This window comes from Dama dama, chromosome X, assembly GCF_033118175.1.
Source record: "Dama dama isolate Ldn47 chromosome X, ASM3311817v1, whole genome shotgun sequence".
NCBI lineage: Eukaryota > Metazoa > Chordata > Mammalia > Artiodactyla > Cervidae > Dama > Dama dama.
In genome coordinates, this window is record NC_083714.1 from 134,113,161 (window position 1) to 134,141,061 (window position 27,901).

The following is a 27,901-nucleotide window of genomic DNA, read 5'->3' on the forward strand; positions in this document are numbered from 1 at the left end:
TAGGCTCGGCACTGGGGATACAGTGGTAAATAAGAACAGGTCACTGCCCATCAGGGAGCTGCAGAAAAGTAAACAAGAAAGAATAATACAGTGTGGGGAATGCTATGATCAGGCTGAGAACATAATGCTGTGCTGTAAGAAGCCTTGGGCATGCCAGAAAGTGGTGAGTGGTTAGTGAGGCTGGAGAGTGTGTATTCATGTGTGTCTGTGTGTACCTACTTCCTAGAGGAAGTGATGTTTAGTCTGAGAACCATGGGTCCGGTACACATTCATCAGGCAGAGGAGAATAGAGTTGTCAAAGTGGAAAGAGCAACATGTATAAATGCCTTGAAGGGAAAAGAAAACAGCACAGAATGTGTGTCGAGCTTCCAGCAGGAAGTGGCGAAAGATGAGAATGAAGAAGAAAGCAGGGCCCAGATTAGGAAGGACCTGGTGAGACTTGTTAAGGAGTTTGGACTTGAATTTGAGGGCAGTGGGGAGCAGTTCTCAGCAGAGAAGGACATGATCAGATATGCGGTTTAGGGAAAGTATTCCAAGTTGCAGTGGGAGGAGTGGATTACAGACGACAGGTAACTAGAATTCAGAAGAGAGGTTCACAGAAACTTATATTGACTCTACCAGTAAATCTCCCTACTCGTAGGTTCTAAACCAGTTAATGATTAAGGTCAGTCAGTGGATGGAAAATCAAAATATTATTTTTGCTTATTTTTTCAGTATGGATGTCCAGTTGACTCAGCACTGTTTATCAGAAAGATCATCCTTTCTGAAGATCAGCTGTTTATCAAAAAGGTCACCTTTGTCATAATTTAAGTGACTGTGTATGTGTGGTTCACTTCCATACTCTCTGTTCTGTTGGTTTGTTTGTCCTTGTGGTCATTCTATACTACTTTAATTACTGTAGCTTTGTAGTCAGTCTTGATTTCTGGTACTATAACTACACAAACTCTATTTCTCTTCTTCAAGATTTCCTGGGCTGTTCCATTTCATATAAATTTTAGAATCAGCTTATTAATCCCTACTCCCCAAAAAACCTTCTGGATTTTGAATGGGATTACTTGAACTCTGTAGATACTTTGAGGGGGAGAATTGACACCTTTCCAATCTATGAACATGGTATATTTATTTACATAGGTCTTATTTTACTTTGTAGAAATTTCTCAAGTTATATATTTATGATCTGTGTCTGTTTCTTTACTTGTGTTATATTACAATGTTGTTATTGATGAAGGCAAATTTGGAGGATATAGATCAGGAGAATCAAATGGGCCTAGCTATTGATCGCCAGAATTAGACAGACTCACTCACCCAGTCTCAGTGATGCTGGACTCGGGCAGACCCATGTGATGTAGAAGAGCCTGCTCCTTGGGAAACAGCAGAGAGTCAATTTCCAAGAGGAGGAGAAAGAAGAGCTTAGCTAAGCTTGCCCAATTTATTTTTCCTAAATTCACATGTCAGAGAAGTCATTTCACTCTCCCAAGAGAAAATGAATAGGGAGACAGAGAGTTCCAAGAGTGTTCAATTCTGCCCAGAGGCCAAGAGTGTCCAGAGAGAGTGTCCGTTTGGTCTCCCCTTTACATGGAAGGAAACATCAAGATAAGACAAACAAATTTTCTCTCTAACACCTTTGAACTATTATTATAAGTATTGGGGGGAAATATTTTGGAGATAGAATCAAGAAGTTTGATGGTATGTGGTGGATAAAGGAGAGGAAAGACTTGAAGAGAAGGCCTCGGGCAACTGACTTCAGCAGCTGGATGGATGGCAATATCATTCCCTGATTAGAGAACACAGGAGGAGAAAGATATTTGGGAAGGAAGGTTATGGGGTCAGTCTTAGACTAACTGCATTTTGAGGTCCTTGTGGGACCATCAGGGGAGGCATCCATCAAACAGTTGGGTAAATAAGTGATGAGGAGAGAACTGTGGGTGTGGGTTTTAGAGTCATCCACCTAGAGATTGGGTTGAGAGACTGTAAGAAGGCAACCCAGACAGGACCTTATTCTCATGAACATGGCTTATACCTTATCTCCCACCTGTGGACCAGAGAGAGAACTTCCTCATCAGGCTGCTTCCCTGTGACCCGGCTCTGGTCTCACTCTTTTTCTGAACTCCTTCCCTTTTCACAAGTCACTCAGGTGATCAGTCCTGGCCAAATACGCTCAAAAAGGCATGTCAGATATTACACCTGGGTAGGTCAATTCCAGATGCACAGGTGAGTCCCAAGACCTACCAAACCTGTTATGTTTTTTTTTTTTTTTTAATGTGGGCCATTTTCAAAGTTTTTATTGAATTTGTTACAGTATTGCTTCTGTTTTAGGTTTTTGTCTTCTGGCCAAGGCAGACATATGAGATCTTTGCTCCCCATCCAGAAATCAAACCTGCATCCCCTGCATTGGAAGGCAAAATCTTAACCACTGGACTGCCAGGGAAGTCCCTGATATATTTTTATATAGAATAATCCTGGCTTTTTGGTACCAGCTTATTCCATGCTTAAGTGCCCTAGGTACAGCTAGTCTTGGCCCCCTTAATTAATGAGAAAAGTAGTCTCTTTGGTCTGGGATCTTCAAATGGCCAGATTGGAAAAAACATTTTTCTAGGTTGGTTGTTTACCCTGTTGGATTCCCTACAAAGAAACCCTTCAAGAAGCTCCATGGTCTTACTGTCTTAGTTGATTTCCATTATGATCTCTCTCTCTCAAAATGATTGTTTTCTTTCTTTTTTTTTTTCTACTGTGTTCCACAGCTAGATATTGTGTTTGCATCAGTCTCTTTTTTAATTCTCATCATCTTGAATCTCATTTATAGAATCACAGGCATCCAAATTAATGCCTTGATAATATCAACATTGTAGCTTTTACTTGTAACAGAAAATTAGAATTAAAGTCACATATAAATGAGCTAGTAATCAATTTTTTAATCAGCCAAATTGCAGGAAGAGAAATTTTAATATCATCATATATATCTCAGGTAGTCTTTTTATCTCTACTAGTAAAAATTCATCAAGCTGTATAGTGATGTAAGATTAAAACATGTAAACATCTAAAGTGATTATCTTAGTTCCTTAAAAATGAGAGTTCTGTCTCTAATCCTTTGAAGACTCTTAGCTGTGGGGAATCCCAGGAGCTAATGATACAAACTTTGATTAATGAAACACAACTGGGTCAAACCTTGTCATGATTATCTGAGACCTATAGTGTTGAATGTCTCTCACAGTGGTTGAAAGATAAGATTTTGTGATATCTCTTTAGCAGATGAAAGTCCTGTGATTTTTAAAGAGCAGAAGGAATTGAGATGCCCACTGGTTGCCTGAGCTGAATGAAGTGTCTGAGGTTTTCAGACTTTGCTTTATGTGTTATCTTTCCTAATCTAGGAAAGGTAAGAAGATTGGTGATAGGAAAAGGGAACCAGAAGCAGTATACAGGGTTACTCTTGGACATAGTAGGTGCTGTTTAGTATTTTATGTGTGTTTCATGTATACTTTCTAAAACATTCAGATAGTGTATTCTCCATGAAATGTTTAATAGCAGCCATATGGTCACCAAGAATCACATTCCCAGGAGGCCTTAATATTGTGTTTTTAGGAATATAGTGGTTATTAAGCATGAAGGTCAGAATTCCCAATGTTCACATCCTAATTCTGCCTCTTCCAGGGACAAATTATTATTATTATATCTACAAATTTAGATTCCTCATCTGTAGAATCAGAATAGCAAGAAAACCTGGCTCATGTGGTTGTTAGGAAGATTAAGTAACACACACAAAAATGGGTCAAAGTGCCTGGCATAGAATAATCACTGAATTAACGTTAGTAGTTATTGTTACCCTTCTGGTTGTTAGAACAAGAATGCCTATAAATAGCAGTGCAGTCTCCAGGATCATGTCTTTAACTTTTTGTTATGGAAATTTTAACACTTGGAGAAGTAGAAATAAATTTTGCTACATCTGTGGTAGCTGTTTGACATCACCAAGTCTTCAGTATCGGCCATTGAAAAGTAAGTGCTGTGCAGAGGACTTGTAGGGCACTGAAAATACTCTGTATGGTGGGACTTCCCAGGTGGCTCAATGGTAAAGAATCCACCTGCCAATGCAGAAAACACAGATTTGATCCCTGATCTGGGAAGATCCCTGAAGAAGGAAGTAACAACTCACTTCAGTATTCTTGCCTGGGAAATCCCATGGACAGAGGAGCCTGGTGGGCTATAGTACATAGGGTTGCAAAAGAGTCTGACACGACTTAGTGACTAATCAATAATTCTGTATGATTCCATAATGATAGACACATGTCATTATATTGGGTTGGCCAGAAAGTTCATTCAGGCTTTTCTGAAACATCTTACAGAATGAACTTTTTGGCCAATACAAAACATTTGTCCAAACTCATAGAACTGAAAAGTTAAGAGTGAACCCTAAGGTAAGCTAGAGACCCTGGGTGATAAGGAGGTTCATTGGTTGTAACAAATATATCACTCTTGTGTGGAATGTTGATAGTCGGGGAGGCTGAGCATGTGAGGAGGTATAGGCTATCTGAAATCTCTGTACCTTCCTTTCACTGTTCTGTGAACCTCAAAGTGGTCTAAAAATAAGTCTAGAAAATAAAAGAAAGTAAGTCCATTATTTTGGACCCTGTCTTTGTTAGTCACCATTGTATTTACAGTTCCTTGAAAATCATTGGTAAACTATAGGTGGCCTTCAATAAATATTTATGACTGGATACATGAATATGTTTTATCCTAATCCAAGCATGAGAATAAAGGAAGACTCATTCTGTTTGGGGTCTGCTTGTAGCCTGGTTGTAGATTTACTGTTCCATTTGCTCATTAATTGGCTCATTCGTTCATTTACTGAAGCTTTATTGAATGTATTTTATGGATCAGCAGCGGCAGCTCTGAAATTTCTAGATAAATGAGCTAAGGAATGGCAATCCATTTGGAAAGGGATTGACTAGGTAGCATGTCTGGATGCTGTGTTAGCATAATGTGTGCAGACTTTTCACCTGGCAGGTTGTTTGTTGCGGGGGCGAGGGGGGAGGGAGTGGGCGGCCCTGGTGTAGTTAACTGGAATGGAGTTCACACTTCCTCCCCCACATCACGCCTTAGATCAGCTGTCACATACAGGCCTCTCATTTAGTGCTTTGGATTGTCCCTAAATGAGAGAAAAGTGAGTACATATTAAAAGTCATTATGATGCAGGCAAAAAGGACTGGCAGAGCTATGTCCAAAGCATTAAAGACATTAGAGAGGAAGGAGCTGCTAACTTGCCTGGAGTCTCGGGGGAGGGAAGAGTGTGTAGGGGAGATTTTTCAAGGGAAGTGACATTTGAGCCAAGTGTTAAAAGATACCTGGAGATTCATGGTCCCAGCAGTGTGTGCGGGGACCAGGGGAGAGCGTGGTGATGGCCACGGGCTGGGTCTGGCTGGATTGCAGGGGTCTTGGGGGCGGGGAGTTGCAGGAAAAGTGAAAGTGAAAGTCACTCAGTTGTGTCTGACTCTTTGCAACCGCATGGACTGTTACAGCCCATGAAATTCTCCAGGCCAGAATACTGGAGTGGGTAGCCATTCCCTCCTCCAGGGGATCTTCCCAACCCAGGGATCGAACCCAGGTCTCCCGCATTGCAGGCAGATTCTTTACCAGCTGAGCCACCAGGGAAGCCCGAGTTGCAGGAAAGCCTGACCCTATTTCCTCAGGTCTGCCAGCCTACTCAAAGGCTGCATCTCGGGTGGGCTGGCACACTGGTGGAGGGGTTCTGACAGGAAGTGTGTTGGTCACATTGGCACTTTAGAGAGAAAACTGGGGAGGTGCTGGGCAGTGTGGACTGGAGATGGGAGAGGAAGTAGCTGGGAGAGTTGCCAGTCTCAGGGCTCCGTGGTTGATGACTAATTGGCCAGGCACCAGGAACTTCTAGTAGCTCTTGGAAAGGGGCAGATGGGCCCACCTCATGCACACTCTTTGAGTTGGGCCGCTGTAGACTGGGTTGGCAGCAGAACTGACAGAAGAGCCAAGTTTCCTTTCAAAGAAAACTCGTTTGTTTGTTATGGAAAGCAAAATGCCAGGAGTCAGCATTCGACTATGTTTATCAATAGCTAGGCTTAGGATGAAGAGATAAGAAAATTAAGCTGAGAAGGCATTAAATACATTTATATACATGTTAAATACATATATATATATATATATATGCAGATGTGTATAGTCATGAACATCATCATGTGTGTCTATAAATCATGTATATACATTTATTTATATATACATGTACATTCAGCAGACTTATCTTCCTAATTCATTTTTAAAGAAAATTTTAATTTTAGAATAGTTTTAGATTTATAGAAAAATAGTGAAGATAATACAGAGTTTCCATATATCTCACTGCCAGTTTCCTCTGTTACTAGTATCTTACATGAATATAGTGTTTATCATAATTAGTGAACTAATGTTGCCATTAATTAAAGTCCATCCTCTTTTCAGATTTTGTGAGTTTTTACCTAAAGTCCTTTTTCTTGTCCTGGATCTTATCCAGGAGACCACATTACATTTGTTTGCCCTGGTCTTCCTAGGCTCCCCTTGACTGTGACAGTTTCTCAGACTTGCCTTGTTTTTGGTAACCTTGGCAGTTTTGCAAAATTTTGTAGGATGAACTCAAGATGGCATTTGTCTGATGTTTTTCTTGTGATTTGACTGAAATGATGGATTTGAAGGGAGATCCACTTAGGTGGAGTGCCGTTCTCATCCCATCAGAGAAAGGGTCCATGGTCTGAACATGACTTTTCACTGGTAATGTTGACCTTGGTCTCCCAGCTGAGGGAGTGTTTAGCAGTTATCTCCACTGTAAAGCTGGTCTGTTTTTTCTCCTTTTCTCCATCAACTCTTTGGGAAGAAGTCACTGTACATGCCTTGCTCTTCAGGAGTGGGAAATTGAGCTCACCTGCTTCAGGGTGGAGTATCTACATTATTTATTTGGAGTTCTTCTGCAGAGATGACTTGTCTTGTTCCTCCCATCATAATTAGGTTTTGATAAGGGGATTTCTTATCTGTCCTCTAAGTTCAGAATGCTAATTCTGTGGCACATGCATCATACTTGCCATTTTCAGCCAAGTGACATTTCCCACGTGTGTTTTCTTGCCTGATACATAAGCAGATCTATGCCTTATTTACTCAAGCAGATTGCAAGTTTCTTGACTGGGACAGCATCTTATTGAAAGCCCTTTACATACTGTAGGTAGTTAATAAACACTGAATAAATGGTTTTTGAATGAGCCTAATTTAAAAATTAACCATAGTTAATAACAAAAACCGGTTATTAAAGTCTTTGTACATGAAAACTGTAGTAAGATGAGGATACTATTGAAGTGAGTTTGAATTTGTAATAGTCACTCATAGGGTACTTCCTGTGTGCCAGGAACTTTTCTAAGCAGTTTACGTATATTATCTATTTAATCTGCCAGATAGCCCTGTATCATGGTGCTATTATACCCATTTTATAGATAAGGAAACTGAGGTGAACACAGTCTAAATAAGTTGCTCAAGATCACACAATTAGCAAGTGGCCCAGCTGGATATTTGATCTTAGACGCTCTGGCTATAGAGTTGTGAACTCTTAACCACTGGGCTCTGAATTCATCACAATGATAATTAAAATGGTACCTCACTTAGGCGAAAAGCAAGATTTCTATTTAAACACTTTATTCCTATCTGTTAGGATACTCCCAGTGACATGGCTGGCAGCAGTCTTGCTGTATTTTTCCTAGGGAAAGTGTTTCTATAAAGACATGGCTGCTGCTCCTTCTTCAGATTTTGTCTCTTTTTAATGAGTCATTTTTGTGTTTTACAACTATTTTATTTCTTTAAAATACAGGCACTCTCATGATGGGCATTTCATATACAAACCATATCTTAGACATCTCTCGCTCCCAAATCATGTCATCTATTGAAAGATAGTGGGTTTTTTATTTTCTCTCTGACGTTTTTCACCAGAAGTGGTTGCCGAGTCCTGCCAAACAAACGCTCCTTGAGTCTGTTGCTTGTCCCAGTGGTCACACCTGTGGGTCTGAGGAGGCAGCCTAGATTCCTGCGGCAACGTAGGCGAGGGAGGAGGACTTTTCGCGAAGCCACCCAAGCCATGAATCGGCCCTGGCTTCCTGAACCATAAACAAATGGGAGCTTTGTTCTCCCCGTTGCTCATTTGGTCCCAAGTATGACTCAGGGTTAGGCTGGGTCCTTCAGGCTCCGTGCCTTTGGCTGTTGGAAGGAAGTGGGAGGGCTGCAGGGTAGTTCTGGGACCTTTTCAAACTGAAAAGAGGAGGCTGCCTACATGATGGGAGAAGAGGTATTTCTTTTTTTTTTCTTTTTTTCTATTTTCTTTTAGAGATGGAATAAGTTCCCCTTAACTTGTATTTCTTATCTTACTATTCTCTAACAAGCTTTGTGATGAGTTTGCATTAGTAGGTTAAAATGAAGTGTTTGCTAGCTAGGATCCCCTGTGGAGGTGGGAGGGGGCGTTGCTCTGAATGGGTTAAGGAACAACCTATAATGTGGAGGATTGTTTTCTAAAATCAGATGCGACACTGGATCTATTTAGCTGTTTTAACCACCCCCCACCACTTTGGTCAATTTGGCCATTAATTTTTACAGATGTTTCTAATTTCTCTGTGTCTGGGGTTTTCGTGTCCTCATACTGCAGAGAGTAATTTGGATGGGCAGTTTGCACAAGCAGTAACTGTTACACCATGTCACCGAGATGTTTAGCAATTACAGATGTTTGCGTGGTAAACAAATGCAGCTTGCTCTTCAGGTTAGATTAAGAGAGAAGACCACGTCCGCACAGAGTGAGCCAACAGTGGGGCGTTTCACTCTGGGTGGGGGGCTTGGACATTGGAGTTTGCCTGGTGAATGAAGGAGCTGTGAGTAGTGACTTCTGGGTGCTGTTGAATTGCTTTTTATTGAGGTAAAGATCTTTGGCTGATTTTGTAGTACTGGACATTTCTCTTTGTTTGCTCATATACAGGGTAAATTAGAGACACTAAATTATTTGATTTTCTAAGAGTTTGCTAGTAATAGGTGATCTAGTTTCTCTCTGTGAGTTGTTCATATTTGTCTACCTAAAAGCAGAAGTCTGTCATTTTCCAAACACAAAATAAAATTCCCTAAATAAGCCACAGGACAAGTAAGGCTTCCAATGTGTCATATGTCTTCCATATTCCTGTTTCTTGTTGCAAAAAAAAAATTTTAAGGGACAAGTTGATGATATCTATAAAATATATCCCTCTATGTCTTTTTCTGTCAGCTCTAACATAATATTTTCACAATTACATAAAAGGAAAATAGCATGTAAAGAAGGAAACACACTGTTTTAACACACTATTTTAAGAGTAGGAGGACTTCTTGAAAAGTTTTTTGAATGGTGTCTGTTGCTTGCCTAGAAGGACATGAGTGCAGGCAGCAGTTGGCTAAAATAAAAAATATATTCATCTGCAATGGATTGAAAGATTTTTCCTATTGAAAGATATCTTAAATTTGCTGATTATTCTTATCACTGGATGTCACTGATCTGAGTTGTGAAAAGTAAAAATCAGAATTAAGAATTTATATACAAAATTCAGGTGGTGACTCTTCATTTGGGAAATGAGTAAAAGCTTGATGAAACATACGTTGGAAAAGTCTTAGTGATGGCCTCTCTGGCTCCATCAGATGAGGGCCTGGAGATGGGCCCCTTAAAAGTTAGTGACCTGTAAACTACTCATTGCACTGCTGAGTGCCCCCCAAATCCTTTGCTTACTTGTTTCTCAAAATGGAAATAGCTCTGTTATTCCTCTGCTAATAGAAGCTCTTTGCAATAATTATTATAATAATAACAACTCAAAGTTAAACAATACCAAGAAACAAATAGAAATTGTCCTTAATTCTATAATCCAGGAATAACCGTAGTCAACATTTTATATGCATCTTCTAGACTCTGATCCTGAATGTGCATGTAGCACACATCACTCTTCATACAATAATGAGGTCATATTAAATGTCACTAGTTTTTGAAATTTAATATATTATGAGTTCCCCATTTCTGTCAGAGAGCTGTGTGATCATTCATTGTCAAGATGCACCACCATCTATTGAACCACTCCCTGTGTGATAACTGTTTAGGTTGCTTCCAGATTTTTGCTATTAAAAATAACATTTTGTATATGCATTATTGTACCTTCTCTGATTATTTCCTTTGACTGAATTTTTAAAAGAGGAACTTCCAGATTATAGTGTGACTTAATTCTGGTTGTTTTTGTTTTAAATGAAAATAACCCAAGTAAGTATATGATTAAAAAAAATTCCAACAGAACAAAACCAAGACTGTCTCAATCCCATACTTAACTTTACTTCCCAGTAGAAATCCCCCATAAGAGCTTTCTGTGTACCCTTCTAAAAGTATAAAATCTTTTCATTGTGGTAAAATATATATAACATGACACCACTTTATTCCTTTTTGAGTGTACAGTTCAGGAGTGTTAAATACATTCACATTGCTATACAACCATCATCACCATCTATCTCCAAAAATTTTACATCTTCCCAAACTGAAAACTTTCTGCTTATTAAATGCTAACTCCCAGTTCCCCCTCCACTTAGCAGTTACCTTTCTACTTTCTTTCTTTTTCTTTGACTACTCGTGTGACTGGAATTATAAAATAATTGTCCATTTGTGGTTTATTTCATTCAGCATAATGTCTTCAAGGTTCATCCATGTGCCTGAATTTCCTTCCTCTTTAAGGCTGAATAATACTTCATTGTATTGGTAAATCACAGTTGTTTTAACTATCCCTCTGTTGCTTCCCTAGTGGCTCAAAGGGTAAAGAACCTGCCTGCAATGCAGGAGACCCCTGTTCGATCCCTGAGTCGGGAAGATCCCCTGGAGAAGGAAATAGCAACCCACTCCAGTGTTCTTGCCTGGAGAATCCCATGGACAGAGGAGCCTGGCAGGCTACAGTCCATAGGGTCACACAGAGTTGGACATAACTGAAGCGACTTAGCACACACACACACACATCCTTCCACTGATAAACATTTAGGTTGTTTCCATCTTTTTACTACTGTGAATAATGCTACAATGAACACTGCTATACTGATCCCTCCTGTCAGTGTTTTGGGGATATATCCCCAGGAGTAGAATCACTGGATCATCTGGTAATTCTCTTTTTAATATTAGAGGGAACCTCCATACTGTTTTCCACAGTGACTGCAGCATTTTATATTCCCACCAGCAATGCACAAGAGTTCCAGTCTCTCCATTTGCTTGCCAACACTTGTGATTTTCTGTTTGTTTTTCTTTTTTACTAATAGCCATCCTATTGGGTATGAAGTAGTGTCTCATTGTGGTTAGGATTGGTGTTTAACATGTATTCGTGTTGTCTATCACTAAAAGGAAAGGATATTATTCTTCTCATCTTAGAATGATGAGTTGAGAAAAAAGTCTTCTGAGAATCCCTATGAACTAGCAGATCAGGTACATGATCCCAAGAGACTGTAAAATTGCTTCAAGGAAGAATTAGTTCCCCCTGTTTCTGTGGCTCCTGCAGAACAGATGAGCAGAGAGTTTTGGTGGTTGCTGAGCTTCAGAGGTTTAAGGGTGACAGGTTTATGAAGAGTGGATTCAAAGCCATTCTTTTGAGAAAAGATGAATTTCTCTTTTGTGCTATTTTAATTCTATCTAAAATTTTTTATTGGAGTATAGTTTCTTTACAGTGTTGTGTTAGTTTCTGCTCTACAGCAAAGTGAATCAGCTGTATGTGTGTGTGTGTGTATATATATATATATGTGTATATATATATATATCCTCTCTTTTTTTGGATTTCCTTACCATTTATGTCACCACAGAGCATTAAGTCGAGTTCCCTGTGCTATACAGTAGGTTCTCATTAGTTGTCTGTTTTATGCATAATAGTATATATATGCCAATCCCAATTCATCCCACTCCTCCTCCCCCACCATACTATTTTAATTCTAAATGATAGTACTTGTTTCATCTTACGTTGTGGGGAAAGCAGTTTTATGGTTGATTTTTCTCTCTTCATGTTCTGCTCTGGAATTCCTTGGGGACAAGAGATGAAAGTCCTTCCTTTTGCACATCATTTGCCAACATGTTCATTTGCTTCAGTGGACATTCTTCAGTGGGGTGGGCTGAGGTATCTGTAAGTATTTCATCATGCCCTGTTGTGTTCATGTATTAACAATTATTTCATAATATTTATAGTCCTAGAGTTTGCAGATACTTTTGGTTCCTGAAGTTCAAGGTTTTAAAATTTTCTGTGTGGCCGTTAAAATGATCATGCTTCAGTACCTAGCTTGTCTTTTTCTCTCAGAGATTCTCACTAGTTGTTAAATGATGTTCTAAGCAACTAGATTTCAGTGGGATGGATTAAGTGTAATGCTCTATGAAAGGGCTTCCCTGGTGGTTCAGACAGTAAAGAATCTTCCTGCAATGCAGGAGACCTGGGTTTGATCCCTGGGTTGGGAAAATCCCCTGGAGAAGGAAATGGCTACCCACTCCAGTATTCTTGTCTGGGAAATCCCATGGACAGAGGAGCCTGGTGGGCTACCGTCCATGGGGTCACAAAGAGTTGGACACGACTGAGCAACTAACATTTTCACTCTGGAGGCTTCTCTGGTGGCTCAGATGGTAAAGAATCTGCCTGCAATGGAGAAGACCCAGGTTCAATCCCTGGGTGGGGAAGATCCCCTGGAAAAGGGAATGGCTAACCACTCTAGTATTCTTGCAACTTTAAAACAAGCCATTCATCTTACTTTGCATGGTGGTCTGTCTTTGCTTACATATAAAGAATTTAGATCACAGATATCATTCAGTTAGTCAGCAACCTTTTTTGTAGTTTTCTGTGGCATCCAAGGCCATTTAATAGGTGTGAGATGAGGTACCATTACACGCCAGTCAGGATGGCTGCTATCCAAAAGTCTACAAGCAATAAATGCTGGAGAGGGTGTGGAGAAAAGGGAACCCTCTTACACTGTTGGTGGGAATGCAAACTAGTACAGCCGCTATGGAGAACAGTGTGGAGATTTCTTAAAAAACTGGAAATAGAACTGCCATATGACCCAGCAATCCCACTTCTGGGCATACACACCGAGGAAACCAGATCTGAAAGAGACAGGTGCACCCCAATGTTCATCGCAGCACTGTTTATAATAGCCAGGACATGGAAGCAACCTAGATGCCCATCAGCAGACGAATGGATAAGGCAGCTGTGGTACATATACACCATGGAATATTACTCAGCCATCAAAAAGAATTCATTTGAATCAGTTCTAATGAGATGGATGAAACTGGAGCCCATCATACAGAGTGAAGTAAGCCAGAAAGATAAAGACCAATACAGTATACTAACACATATACATGGAATTTAGAAAGATGGTAACGATAATACTGTATGCAAAGCAGAAAAAGAGACACAGATGTACAGAACAGACTTTGGGACTCTGTGGGAGAAGGCGAGGGTGGGATGTTTCGAGAGAACAGCATCGAAACATGTATATTATCTAGGGTGAAACAGATCACCAGCCCAGGCTGGATGCATGAGACAAGTGCTCGGGCCTGGTGCACTGGGAAGACCCAGAGGAATCGGGTGGAGAGGGAGGTGGGAGTTGGGATCGGGATGGGGAATACATGTAACTCCATGGCTGATTCATGTGAATGTATGACGAAAACCACTACAATATTGTAAAGTAATTAGCCTCCAACTAATAAAAATAAGTGGAAGAAAAACTAAAAAAAAAAAAAAAGATGTTCTCACTGAAAAAATAAAAATAAAAAAATAAAAGGTGTGAGATGAAGGAAAAAAAAGTATGAGATGACAGCCTTATTCTCAACTCAGACTCCTAATGTCAGAGGCCAGATCCTGAGTTAATACATACCCATAAATGCTCTAGAAACACATGGAAGCATAATTATAATAACCCCTACTTACACCTCTAATAGAGATTTCTCTCTCTCTAAACTTGGGCTGCAAAATGAACAATTTACAAATGAAGAGTTTTCCAGTATTGCCTTAAAAGCCAGTTATTCATCAAAGGACCATGGTTAAGTCATTTCACAAGTGGCCTGTGACTCAGGAGTGTCACCCCAATTAAACTCATCCTTGAATTTCTAGGAAGAAAATAAAGCAATATTTGGAAAATCGAAGACAGATATTTGGGGGTCTCTATCATTTAGAAGCTATATTTCTGTTTTGCTCATTTAAGCTGAGGATGTTAGAAGTGATAAAGATGGATTTACTGCCTCATTTTGTTTTTCTTCTTTCACTTACTAAGCATTTTCACCCGCCAGTGATTTTAATGTGTTTTGCTCCATTTGTATTGGTAGCATCTGCTCAGTCTGTTCTTTTTATTTTGATTTCTTCGTTGGATTTCTCATTTTTTCTCTTCACCAGAGGCAGCTTTTCTGAAACTTCTTGGGTACCTTTTCTAGACTGTTAATAAAAATTGATAAGATATAAAATGACGAGACTTTAGATCCTAGAATTGTCCAAATATGTCCTCTTGGGACAGTGCCTAGCACTGTCTAGTTACTGCACTGGGAGAGCTGGATACAGTTTATGTCTTATATGTCTCAATTTTAGATTTAGTTTCTTTTGCTTCAAATCCCAGTATTCTCTCTGCATTCAGGTGTTGTTAGTAGCAGAGAAAGTAGACTTGCTCAGAATTTAGAATTCTATTTTTCAAGTGATGTGAATACAGATACTGCTACATTTGACTCAGAAGAGGCTGAAATGTTACGAAGATGGTAACTCTGTGCCCATGCATGGATGTAATCTGCCTAAGCAATGCATGTCATGTTGTTGATTTGCAGCATAGAGGTGAGCAGAGCGTAATTAATTCTTACAGTGCTTATAGCCAAGTGTTATAGGATCTCTGACATTTTGGTATAATTTTTGCATTCATTGCCCAAGAGTTCAAACAATTCCAGGTTTTTCTGACTAGAGCCTTCAGTCATAGGTTGTTAGGCAGGAGAGGAGAAAAGTGGTCCAGGTAAGAGAGGACAGGGGGTCTTGAGAAAATTCATGAGAAAGCAAAAGACATACAGCTGGGTCAGGGAGACATCACAGTACTAAAGTGGTTTAATAGGGCCACAGAGCAGTGTGTTTGTGTGAAGCCCAACCCTGACATTAGTCTGAAAATTCTGTGTGAAATGAAGATCTAACATGGGTTGATGATCTTGTCATGAAACTGAATGACTAGAAAGAGGAAAGGGTACTCTAAGAGGTGATGACAGAAAGCAGCGAATGAAGATAGTCAGGAAACTAGAACTCAGGGGATGATTTGGGAGTGTGGAGTAGTGTCAGTCCTTGTGACAGAGAGAAGGATAAACAGAGTTGGGGAGGAAATGAAGAATTATGTTGGGGTTAATGGTTGACCATTCTCTGGTCCCATTGATGGATGAAAAAAAGGGAGTCCCCTTTAATTTGAGACATGGTGGCCAGCTTGGAAAAAAGAGAGAAGTAGCTTCCCAGGTGATGCTAGTGGTAAAGAACCCGCCTGCCAATGCAGGAGATGTAAGAGATGTGGCATCGATCCCTGGGTGGGGAAGATCCCCTGGAGAAGGTCATGGAAACCCACTCCAGTGTTCTTGCCTGGAGAATTCCATGGACAGAGGAGCCTGACAGGGTCGCAAACAGTCAGACATGACTAAAGCAACTTCACATGCATGCACAACCAACAGTGAGCGCTGATAATTCTTCCTTGTCCTATGATGGGAACGGTGTGGAAATCTTCCCCTGAAAGTCCCTGTAGAATTGGCTAGATGATCATCTGAAGACCACCTGTCTGAAAGAGATTAAGTATAGTAACTTGGGAGTAGGGAATAGGTTATAAACTCCAGAAGTACCATCACTGGCCTCTGTCCTCCTTTGTCAAATCTTCCGTGAATCTGTATTGTTTTTTCTGTGCCAAGCCTATAGGGAGTCTTTGTGGAAGGCACAAAGAGGAATTGCTGCTCTCGGGAACTCAAATGTGGAGAGCACTGAAATGAACGTTCTCCATTGTAACAGAAAAGGACAAGGGATTTCTAAAGACCAGAAAATGCATCAGTTGGATATTTTGCTGTGCACATTGTCTTCTCCACACTCTCTTAAAAAAAATATGCCTTTAGAAAATAGCATATAACCACAAAAAGTGCCATTTAAGAAAGCACATGATTAAAGTAGGTAATTTCATGGTTTTTTTCCTTCTTTTTTAAAAAATTATTCATTTTTAATCAAAGGATATTTGCTTTACAATATTGTGTTGGTTTCTACCATACATCAACATGAATCAGCCATAAATATACATATGTCCCCTCCCTCTTGAACCTCCCTCCCACCCCTCTAGGTTGTCACAGAGCACTCATTTAAGCTCCCTGAGTCACAGAGCAAATTCCCACTGGCTATCTATTTCACATGTGATAGTGTATATGTTTCCATGCTACTCTCTGCATTTTTCTCACCCTCTCCTTCTCTCTCTATGTCCATAAGTCTGTTCTCTATGTCTGCATCTCCATTGCTGCCCTGCAAATAGATTCATCAGTACCAACTTTCTGGATTCCATATATATGTGTTAATATATGATATTTGTTTTTCTCTTTCCAACTTATTTCATCATATAATAGACTCTAGGTCCATCCACCTCCTTAGAACTGACTCAAATCCATTCCTTTGTATGACTGAGTACTTTGTCAACAAAGGTCCATCTAGTCAAGGTTATGGTTTTTCCAGTAGTCATGTATGGGTATGAGAGTTGGACTGTAAAGAAAGCTGAGCGCAGAAGAATTGATGCTTTTGAACTGTGGTGTTGGAGAAGACTCTTGAGAGTCCCTTGGACTGCAAGGAGATCCAACCAGTCCATCCTAAAGGAGGTCAGTCCTGGGTGTTCACTAGAAGGACTGATGTTGAAGCTGAAACTCCAATACTTTGGCCATCTGATGCGAAGAGCTGACTCATTTGAAAAGACCTTGATACTGGGAAAGATTGAGGGCAGGAGGAGAAGGGGACGACAGAGGATGAGATGGTTGGATGGCATCACCGACTCAATGGACATGAGTTTGGGTAAACTCTGGGAGTTGGTGACGGACAGGGAGGCCTGGCGTGCTTCAGTTCATGGGGTTGCAAAGAGTCAGACGTGACTAAGCGACTGAACGGGACTGAACTGAATATTCTGTTGTATACCACAGCTTCTTTATCCATTCATCTGGTTGATGTACATCTAAGTTGCTTCCATGTCCTAGCTATTATAAACTGTGCTGCAATGAACATTGGGGTACATGTCTTTTTCAACTGTGGTTTTCTCAGGGTATGTGCCCAGTACAAGGATTGTTAAGTCATATGTTAGTTTTACTCCTAATTTTTTTTAAGGAATCTGCATTCTGTCCCCCTTAGTGGCTGTGTCAATTTACATTCCCACAAACAGTATGAGAGGGTTCCCTTTTTTCCACACCCCCTCCAGCATGTATTGCTTGTAGATTTTTTGATGATGGTCATTCTGAGCAGTGTGAGGTGATATCTCATTGTAGTTTTTATTTGCATTTCTCTAATAATGAGCAATGTTGAGTGCATCTTTTCATGTGTTTATTAGCCATTTGTATGTCTTCTTTGGAGAAGCATCTGTTTAGGTCTTCTGCTCACTTTTTGATGGGTTATTTGTTTTTTCTGATATTGAATTGCATGAGCTGCTGGTATATTTTGGAGATTAATCACTTGTCAGTGGTTTCATTTGCTATTATTTTTTCCCATTCTGAGGGTTGTCTTATCACATTGTTTATAGATTCATTTGCTGTGGAAAAGTTTTAATGTTTAATTAGGTCCAATTTGTTTGTTTTGGACTTTATTTCCATTACTCTGGGAGGTGAGTCATAGAGGATCTTGCTGTGATTTATGTCATATGGTGTTCTGCCTGTGTTTTTCTTTAAGAATTTTATAGCTTCTGGTCTTACATTTAGGTCTTTAATCCATTTTGAGTTTATCTCTGTGTATGGTGTTAGGAAGTGTTCTAATTTCATTCTTTTACATGTAACTGTCCAGTTTTCCCAGCACTGCTTATTGAAGAGACCATCTTTTCTCCATTGTATAATCTTGCCTCCTTTGTCAAAGATAAGGTGCCCATAGGTGCATGGGTTTATCTCTTGACTTTCTATCTTGTTCCATTGGTCTATATTTCTGTTTTTGTCCCAGTTCCGTACCATCTTGATGACCGTAGCTTTGTAGTGTAGTCTGAAGTCAGGAAGGTTGATTCCTCCAGCTCCATTCTTCTTGTTCATTATTGCTTTGGCTATTCAGGGTCTTTTGTGTTCCCATACGAATTGTGAAATTTTTTGTTCTAGTTCTATGAAAAATGCCTTTGATAATTTGATAGGGATTGCATTGAACCTGTAGTTTGCTTTTGGTAGTATAGTCATTTTCACAGTGACTATACTATATTGACTCTTCCAACCCAGGAACATGGAATATCTCTCCATCTGTTTATGTCATCTTTGATTTTTTTCATCAGTGTCTTATAGATTTCGGTATATAGCTCTTTTGTCTCCTCATGAGTGTTAGTTGCTCAGTCCTGTCTGACCCTTTGTGACCCCATGGACTGTGGTTTACCAGCCTCCTCTGTTCATGGGATTCTCCAGGCAAGAATACTGGAGTGGGCAGCCATTCCCTTCTCTGGGGGATCTTCCTGACCCAGGGATTGAACCTGGGACTCCTGTATTTTAGGTGGATTCCTTACCATCTGAGCCACCAGGGTGGCTTAGGTAGATTTATTCCTAAGTATTTTATTCTTTATGTTGCAATAACAAATGGAATTAATTCCTTAATTTCTCTTTCTTATTTTTCATTGCTATACATTCCTATATATTCCTAGTGTATAGGAACTCAAGTGATTTCTGTGCATTGATTTTGTGTCCTGCGACTTTACTAAATTCACAGATCAGCTCTAGTAATTTTCTGATAATATCTTTAGGGTTTTATATGTATAGTATCATGTTATCTGCAAACAGAGAGAGTTTTACTTGTTCTTTTCAAATCTGAATTCATTTTTTTTTTCTTTTTCTTTTCCAATTGCCATGGCTAGGACTTCCAAAACTATGTTGAATGATAGTGGTGAGAGTGGGCATCCTTGTCTTATTCCTGATCTTAGAGGAAATGCTTTTAGTTTTTCACCATTGAGAATAGTGTTTGCTGTGGGTTTATCATATATGGCATTTATTATGTTGAGGTAGATTCCTTCTATGTCCATTTTAAAGAGTTTTTAAATCATAAATGGGGTGCCGAATTTTGTCAAACCCTTTTTCTGCATTTGAGATTATCGTATGGTTTTTATCTTTCAATTTGTTAATATGGTGTATCACATTGATTGATTTGCACATATAGAGGAATCCTGCATCTCCAGGATAAACCCAATTTGGTCATGGTGTATGATATTTTAAATGTGTTTTTGGATTCTGTTAACTAGAATTTTGTTGAGTACTTTTGCATCTATGTTCATCAGTGATATTGTCCTGTAGTTTTCTTTTTGTGTGATGTCCTTATCTGATTTTGGTATCAGGGTAATGGTGGCCTCGTAGAATTGAGTTTAAAAGTGTTCCTTCCTCTGCAATTTTTTGGAAGAGTTTGAAAAATATAGGCATTAGCTCATCTCTAAACATTTGATAGATTTCACCTGTGAAGTCATCTGGTCCTGGGTGTTTGAGTTATGGGAGATTTTTAATCAGTTTCAGTGCTTCTCATTGGCTTGTTCATATTTTCTACTTCTTCCTGGTTCAGTCTTAGAAGGTTGAACTTTTCTAAGAATCTGTCTGTTTCTTCCAGGTTGTCCATTTTGTTGGCATATGCAGTTGCTCGTAATAATCTCTTATGATCCTTTATATTTCTATGTTGTTTGCTATAACCTCTCCTTTTTCATTTATAATTTTGTTGATTTGATTCCTCTCCCTTTTTTTCTTGATGAGTCTGGCTAATGGTTTGTCAATTTTATCTTCTCAAAGAACCAACTTTTAGTTTTATTAATCTTTATTATTGTTTCCTTCATTTCTTTTTTTTTTTTTTAAAGCTTTTCATGTCTTTAATATGGTGAACTCATCTCACTATTTCTCTGATTTGCCGACAATGACCTTACTTTTTTTTTTTTAATTTTTATTATTATTATTTTTTTTTCTAGTGGGTTTTGTCATACATTGATATTTCATTATTTCTGCTCTGATCTTTACAATTTCTTTCCTTCTACTAACTTTGGGGGGTTTTGTTCTTTTTCCATTTGTTTTAGGTGTAAAGTTAGATTGTCTATTCAATGTTTTTCTTGTTTCTTGAGGTAAGATTATATTGCTATAAACTTCCCTCCTAGAACTGCTTTTGCTACATCCCATAGGTTTTGAGTCATTGTATTTTCATTGTCATTTGTTTCTAGGAATTTTTAGATTTCCCTTTTTATTTCTTCAGTAACCTGTTGGTTATTTAGAAATGTATTGTTTAATCTCTATGTGTTTGTGTTTGTTTGTTTGTTTTTTTACAGTTTTTTTCCTTGTAGTTGATATCTAGTCTCATGGCATTGTGGTCAGAAAAGATGCTTGATATGATTTCAGTTTTCTTATATTTACTGAGGCTTGATTTGTGACACAGTGACAGATGTGGTCTATCTTAGAGAAAGTTCCACGTACACTAGAGAAGAAAGTATATTCTTCCACATTTGAATGGAAAGTCCTGAAGGTATCGATTAGGTTCATCTGGTCTAATGTGTCATTTAAGGCTTTTTTTCCTTATTAATTTTCGGTTTTGATGATCTATCCTTTGGTGTTAGTGGGATGTTAACGCCCCACTACTATTACTGTGTTACTGTCAATTTCTCCTTTTATGTCTGTTAGTGTTGGCCTTTTGTATTAAGGTGCTCTTATGTTGGATGCATAAATATTTAAGATTGTTATATTTTCTTCTTGGATTGATCCCTTGATCATTATGTAGTATCCTTCTTTATCTCTTCTAATATTCTTTATCTTAAGGTATAGTTTGTCTGATATAAGAATTGCTATTTTGGCTTACTTTTGATTTCTATTTGCATGGAATATCTTTTTCTATCCTCTCACCTTCATTCCGTATGTGTCTCTGGGTCTGAAGTGAGTTCTCTTATAGACAGCATATATATGGGTCTTATTTTTGTATCCATTCAGCCCGTCTATGTCCTTTGGTTGGAGCATTTAATCAATTTACATTTAAAGTAATTATTGATATATGTGTTCCTATTGACATTTTCTTAATTGTTTTAGGTTTGTTTTTGTAGGTCTTTTCCTTCTCTTGTGTTTCCTGCCTATAGAAGTCCCTTCAACACTTGTTGTAAAGCTGGTTTGCTGATGCTAAATTCTCTTAAGTTTTGCTCGTCTGTAAAGATTTTGATTCCTCCATCAATTTTGAATGAGATTCTTTCTGGGTAGAGTAATCCTGGTTGTAGATTTTTCCCTTTCAGGACTTTAAATATATCCTGCCATTCCCTTCTGGCCTGCAGGGTTTCTGCTGAAAGATCAACTGTTAATCATATGGAGTTTCTCCTCTATGTTACTTGTTGCTTTTCCCTTGCTGCTTTTAATATTCTTTGTGTTTAATCTTTGTTCATTTGATTAGTATGTGTCTTGGCATGTTTCTCCTTGGCTTTATCCTGTATTGGACTCTGTGTGCTTCTTGGACTTGATTGACTATTTCTTTTCCCAGGTTAGGGAAGTTTTCAACTATAATCTCTTCAAAAATTTTCTCATATGCTTCCTTTTTCTATTCTTCTTCTGGGACCTCTTTAATTTGAATGTTGGTATGTTTAATTTCCCATAGGTCTCTGAGACTATCCTGATTTCTTTTCATTCTTTTTCCTTTATTCTTCTCTTCAGCAGTTATTTCCATCAGTCTTAATTTCCAGCTCATGTGTCCATTCTTCTGTCTCAGTTACTCTGCTATTGATTCCTTCTTGAGTGTTTTTAATTTCAGTAATCATGTTGTTTGTCTCTGTTTGTTTATTCTTTATTTCTTCTAGGTCCTTGTTAAATGTGTTAATTGATTCTTGCATTTTCTCCATTCTATTTTTGAGGTTTTGAATCATCTTTACTATCATTACTCTGAATTCTTTTTCAGGTATTTTGCCTGTTTTCTCTTCATTTATTGGGTCTTGTGAATTTTTACCTTGTTCCTTCATTTGCACAAAATTTCTCTGTCTTTTTATTTTTTTCTAACTTACTGTGTTTGAGGTCTCCTTTTCCCAGGCTTTAGGGTCATATTACTTCTTCCTTTTGATTTTTGCCCTTGGTGGGTGAGGTTGATCCAATGATTTGTGTCGGTTTCATGTTGGGAGGGACTTGTGCCTGCATTCTGGTAGGAGGAGGCAAGTTTTTTTTCCCCCTCTGGTGGGAAGTACTGTATGAGGCACTATGTTTTGGGGTGTCTGTGGGAAGCCTATCTGCTGATGATTGGGTTTGTGTTTTTGTCTTGCTTGTTGTTTGGTTGAGGCATCCTGCACTGGGTGCTGCCAGCAGTTGGGTGATGCCTGGTCTTGGGTACAGGTGGAGGCCTTAGTGGGAGTTCTCACTAATTAATACAACCTAGGATCAGAAAATCTCTGGAAATCTAGTGTCCTGGACTCAGTGCTCCCATTCCAATGGCTCAGGCCTGATCTCTGGCCAGGGAACCGAGATTCCACAACCTGTTTGTTATAGCATTTAAAGGGATTAAAGCAAACACACAAAAATAAAAAAAGAAACTATAAACAAAAAACAAACCCCAGACAAATGGTAAATACAAAATCAGACAAGTAATACCAAAATCAAAGGAACATACATACACACAAGAAAAACCAAAACAGTACAAAGAAAAGAAAGTACAAGAGTGACCTGGTAAGTGAAGGAAACCAAAAATGATATTGACCAATTAAAAACAAAACTAACTAAAACTCAAACTGGAATATAAGACCAAAGCAGAGTGCCAACTGGGGAATAAAGCAAACAAAACAAAGTAACAAACATGGTGAAATAAAGAAAGAAAAGGAAAAAAATAGAAAAACAAAGTTAAATAGGAGTATATTTTTAAAAGTTTGTATATATTAAAGAATAACTACAGCAGGAAAAAAACCGTAAGAAAAAAATTTAAAAACCCCACAGAACGACAGAAAGCTAATGTAGAAGTAGATAAAGGAGGTATATAAAGGAAATAAAAAGTGTGAGTTTTTTAAAAGTTCTCAAAAGGTTAGATAGAGTTAGTTAATAGTAATAAAATCAACAGTGACAGAGGAAAAAAGAAGAAGAAAAACAGAACAAATCAAAATATCAGAATAATAATAAATGTTTGTCTTGGATCTCAGCTGTCAGCATCCTTTCTCTCTCTCTATGAGTCATAGTCCACCTCTGCCTCCCTAGAAGGCCATCCAATACAGGGCTGGTCTCTGGACCTGCTGTCAGGACAACTCAGACTCTAATCTGGCCCTATTCGCTGCATGTTCTTGCCTCCAGTGTCCACAGCTGCCAGAGCGACAAGGCGTTTTCTTTTGTGGAAACTTTCATTGTCCTTTTGTATATTCCATAGACACAGAGTCTGTCTAGTTGATCATGTGGATATAATCTGCAGCTTGTACAGCTGGTGGAAAAGGTTTTGGTCCTCTTCCTTTGCCACACGGCCCCTGGAGTTCAGTTGTGGTTTTATCTCCACTTCTGCATGTGGGTCATCCACAGGAGTTTGCTCCGGAGGCTGCCCTAGAAGACTTGGGTCTGCCGCAGTGAGGACCAGGTGTGGAGGTATTGCAGCTGCTTGGATCACAGGGGCCCTGGCAGCACCAGGTACTCAGGGGAGCTGGTGACCATTGGCACAAGAGATATGGCACTATTAAGGTTTTTTCTACCCTCTGGCAGCTCTGTCCTAGTGAGGATCGAGCATGGAGGTAGCATGGCTGCTTGGATCGCAGGGACCCTGGCAGTGCCAAGTGTGCAGGGATGCCAGTGGCTTCAGGTACAGGAGCTCTGGCACTATTAGAGTCTTTTTCTAGCTTCTGGCAGCTAGCCTTCCAAAGGCCTCCCTGCCTGGCTGTTCCTTCTCTATTGCTTGCAGCAGTCAGTCAGTTCAGTCTCTTGAGTCGTGTCCGACGCTTTGCGACTCCATGGACTGCAGCACACCAGGCTTCCCTGTCCCTCACCAGCTCCAGGAGCCTACTCAAACTCATGTCCATTGAATCAGTGATGCCATCCAACCATCTCATCCTCTGTCATCCCCTTCTCCTCCCGCCTTCACTCTTTCCCAGCCTCAAGGTCTTTTCTAAGGAGTCAGTTCTTCGCATCAGGTGGCCAAAGTATTGGAATTTCAGCTTCAGCATCAGTCCTTCCAATGAATATTCAGGACTGATTTCCTTTAGGATGGACTGGTTGGATCTCCTTGCAGTCCAAGGGACTCTCAAGAGTCTTCTCCAATACCACAGTTCAAAAGTGTCAATACTTTGGCACTCAGCTTTCTTTATAGTCGAACTCTCACATCCATACATGACTACAGGAAAAACCACAGCTTTGACTAGATGGACCTTTGTTGGCAAAGTAATGTGTCTGCTTTTTAATATGCTATCTAGGTTGGTCATAACTTTTCTTCCAAGGAGCAAGTGTCTTTTAATTTCATGGTTGCAATCACCATCTGCAGTGATTTTGGAGCCCAAGAGAATAAATTCTCTCACTTTTTCCATTGTTTCCCCATCTATTTGCCATGAAGTGATGGGATCAGATGCCATGATCTTAGTTTTCTGAATGTTGAGTTTTAAGCCAACTTTTTCACTCTCTTCTTTCCCTTTCATCAAGAGGCTCTTTAGTTTGCTTTCTGCCATAAGGGTGGTGTCATTTGCGTATCTGAAGTTATTGATACATCTACCAGCTGTCTTGTGCTTCATTAAGCCTGGCATGTCATATGATGTACTCTGCATATAAGTTAAATAAGCAGGGTGACAATATACAACCTTGACGTGCTCCTTTCCAAATTTGGAACCAGTTTGTTTTTCCATGTCCAGTTTTAACTGTTGCTTCTTGACCTGCATACAGATTTCTCAGGAGGCAGGTCAGGTGGTCTGGTACTCCCATCTCTTGAAGAATTTCCCGCAGTTTGCTGTAATCCACACAGTCAAAGGCTTTGGTGTAGTCAATAAAGCAGAAGGAGATGTTTTTCTGGAACTCTCTTGCTTTTTTGATGATCCACCGGATGGTGACAATTTGCTCTCTGGTTCCTCTGCATTTTTAAAATTCAGCTTGAACATCTGGAAGTTCGCGGTTCATATACTGTTGAAGCCTGGCTTGGAGGATTTTCAGCATTACTTTGCTAGCATGTGAGATGAGTGCAATTGTGCAGTAGTTTGAACATTCTTTGGCATTGCCTTTCTTTGGGATTGGGATGAAAACCGACCTTTTCCAGTCCTGTGGCCACTGCTGAGTTTTCCAAATTTGCTGGCATATTGAGTGTAGCACTTTCACAGCATCATCTTTTAGGATTTGAAATAGCTCAACTGGAATTCCATGACCTCCACTAGCTTTATTCGTAGTGATGCTTCCTTAGGCCCACTTGACTTCACATTCCAGGATGTCTGGCTCTAGGTGAGTGATCACACCATCGTGGTTATCTGGGTCATGAAGATCTGTTTTGTATAGTTCTTCTGTGTATTCTTGCCACCTCTTCTTAATATTTTCTGCTTCTGTTACGTTCATACCATTTCTGTCCTTTATTGTGCCCATCTTTGCATGAAATATCCCCTTGGGATCTCTAATTTTCTTGAAGAGATCTCTAGTCTTTCCCATTCTATTGTTTTCCTCTATTTCTTTGCACTGATTGCTGAGGAAGGCTTTCTTATCTCTCCTGGCTATTCTTTGGAACTCTGCATTCAGATGCTTATGTCTTTCCTTTTCTCCTTTGCTTTTCACTTTTCTTCTTTTCATGGCTATTTGTAAGGCCTCCTCAGACAGCCATTTAGCCTTTTTGCATTTCTTTTTCTTGGGGATGGTCTTGATCCCTGTCTTCTATACAATGTCACAAACCTCCGTCCATAGTCCATCAGGCACTCTGTCTATCAGATCTAGTCCCTTAAATCTATTTCTCACTTTCACTGTATAATCATAAGGGATTTGATTTATGTCATACCTGAATGGTCTAGTGGTTTTCCCCACTTTCTTCAATTTAAGTCTGAATTTTGCAATAAGGAGTTCATGATCTGAGCCACAGTCAGCTCCAGGTTTTGTTTTTGCTGACTGTATGCAGCTTCTTCATCTTAGGCTGCAAAGAATATAATCAATCTGATTTTGGGATTGACCATCTGGTGATGTCCATGTGTAAAGTCTGCTCTTGTGTTGTTTGAAAAGGGTGTTTGCTATGACCAGTGCGTTCTCTTGGCAAAACTCTGTTAGCCTTTGATCTGCTTCATTTTGTACTCCAAGGCCAAACTTTCCTGTTACTCCAGGTATCTCTTGACTTCCTACTTTTGCCTTCCAGTCCCTTATATGAAAAGGACATCTTTTTTGGGTGTTAGTTCTAGAAGGTCTTGTAGGTCTTCATAGAACCATTCAGCTTCAGCTTCTTCAGCATTCCTGGTCGGGGCATAGACTTGGATTACTGTGATACTGAATGGTTTGCCTTGGAAACAAACAGAGGTCATTCTGTCATCTTTGAGATTGCATCCAAGTACTGCATTTCAGATTCTTTTGTTGACCCTGAGGCTACTCCATTTCTTCTAAGGGATTCTTGCCCACAGTAGTAGATATAATGGTCATCTGAGTTAAATTCACCCATTCCAGTCCATCTTAGTTCGCTGATTCCTAAAATGTTGATGTTCACTCTTGCCATCTCCTGTTTGACCACTTCCAATTTGCCTTGATTCATGAACCTAACATTCCAGGTTCCTATGCAATATTGCTCTTACAGCATCGGACTTTACTTCCATCACCAGTCACATCCACAACTGGGCGTTATTTTTGCTTTGTCTCCATCTCTTCATTCTCTCTGGAGTCATTTCTCCACTGATCTCCCATAGCACGTTGGGCACCTGCCGACTTGGGGAGTTCATCTTTCAGTGTCCTATCTTTTTGCCTTTTCATACTGTTCATGGGGTTCTCAAGGCAAGAATACTGATGTGTTTTGCCATTCCCTTCTCCAGTGGACCATGTTTTGTCAGAACTCTCCACCGTGACCCATCCGTCTTGGGTGGCCCTACATGGCATGGCTCATAGTTTCATTGAGTTAGACAAGGCTGTGGTCCATGTCATCAGTTTGGTTAATTTTCTGTGATTGTGCTTTTCATTCTGTCTGCCCTCTGATGGATAAGGATAAAAGGCTTATGGAAGCTTCCCGATGGGAGAGACTGACTGAGGGGGAAACTGGGTCTTGTTCTGATGGGTGGGGCCATGCTCAGTAAATCTTTAATCCAATTTTCTGTTTATGGGCGGCCGTGTGTCCCCTCTCTGTTGTTTGACCTGAGGCTGAACTATGGTGGAGGTAATGAAGATAATGGTGACCTCCTTCAAAAGATTCCATGCACACACTGCCACACTCAGTGCCCCTGACTCTACAGAAGGCCATTGTTGATCCATGTATCCACCAGAGACTCCTGAACACTCCCAGGCAAGTCTGGGTCAGTCTTTTGTGGGGTCACTGCTCCTTTCTCCTGGGTCCTGGTGCATACAAGGTTCTGTTTGTACCCTCCAAGAGTCTGTTTCCCCTGTTCTATCTAAATTCTGGTAGCTCTGTGGTGGGGTTAATGGTGACCTTCTCCAAGAGGGCTTATGCCATACCCAGGTCTGTTGCACGCAGAGCCCTTACCCCTGTGGCAGGCCACTGCTGACCTGTACCTTTGCAGAAGACACTCAAACACAGTTCTAGCTCAGTCTCTATGGGGTCTCTGGGTCCTGGTGTGCACAAGGTTTGTTTGACCC

At 39.8% G+C, this 27,901-nt stretch overlaps 1 protein-coding gene across 6 annotated transcripts in view; it reads left to right on the forward strand.

The window, feature by feature from the left end:
• Window positions 1-27,901, forward strand: part of SH3KBP1 (SH3 domain containing kinase binding protein 1) — a 334,741-nt gene that overhangs the window by 189,346 nt on the left and 117,494 nt on the right. Inside the window, exon 1 of one of the 6 annotated variants that reach the window (XM_061136777.1) lies at window positions 8,234-8,314. The exons of the other annotated variants lie outside the window; for them this stretch is intronic. Within the exon in view, the coding sequence (XP_060992760.1) occupies window positions 8,300-8,314 (15 nt within the window). The 5' untranslated portion in view covers window positions 8,234-8,299. Of the gene's footprint in view, window positions 1-8,233; window positions 8,315-27,901 lie in introns of those variants that run through there. 6 annotated transcript variants of the gene reach the window in all.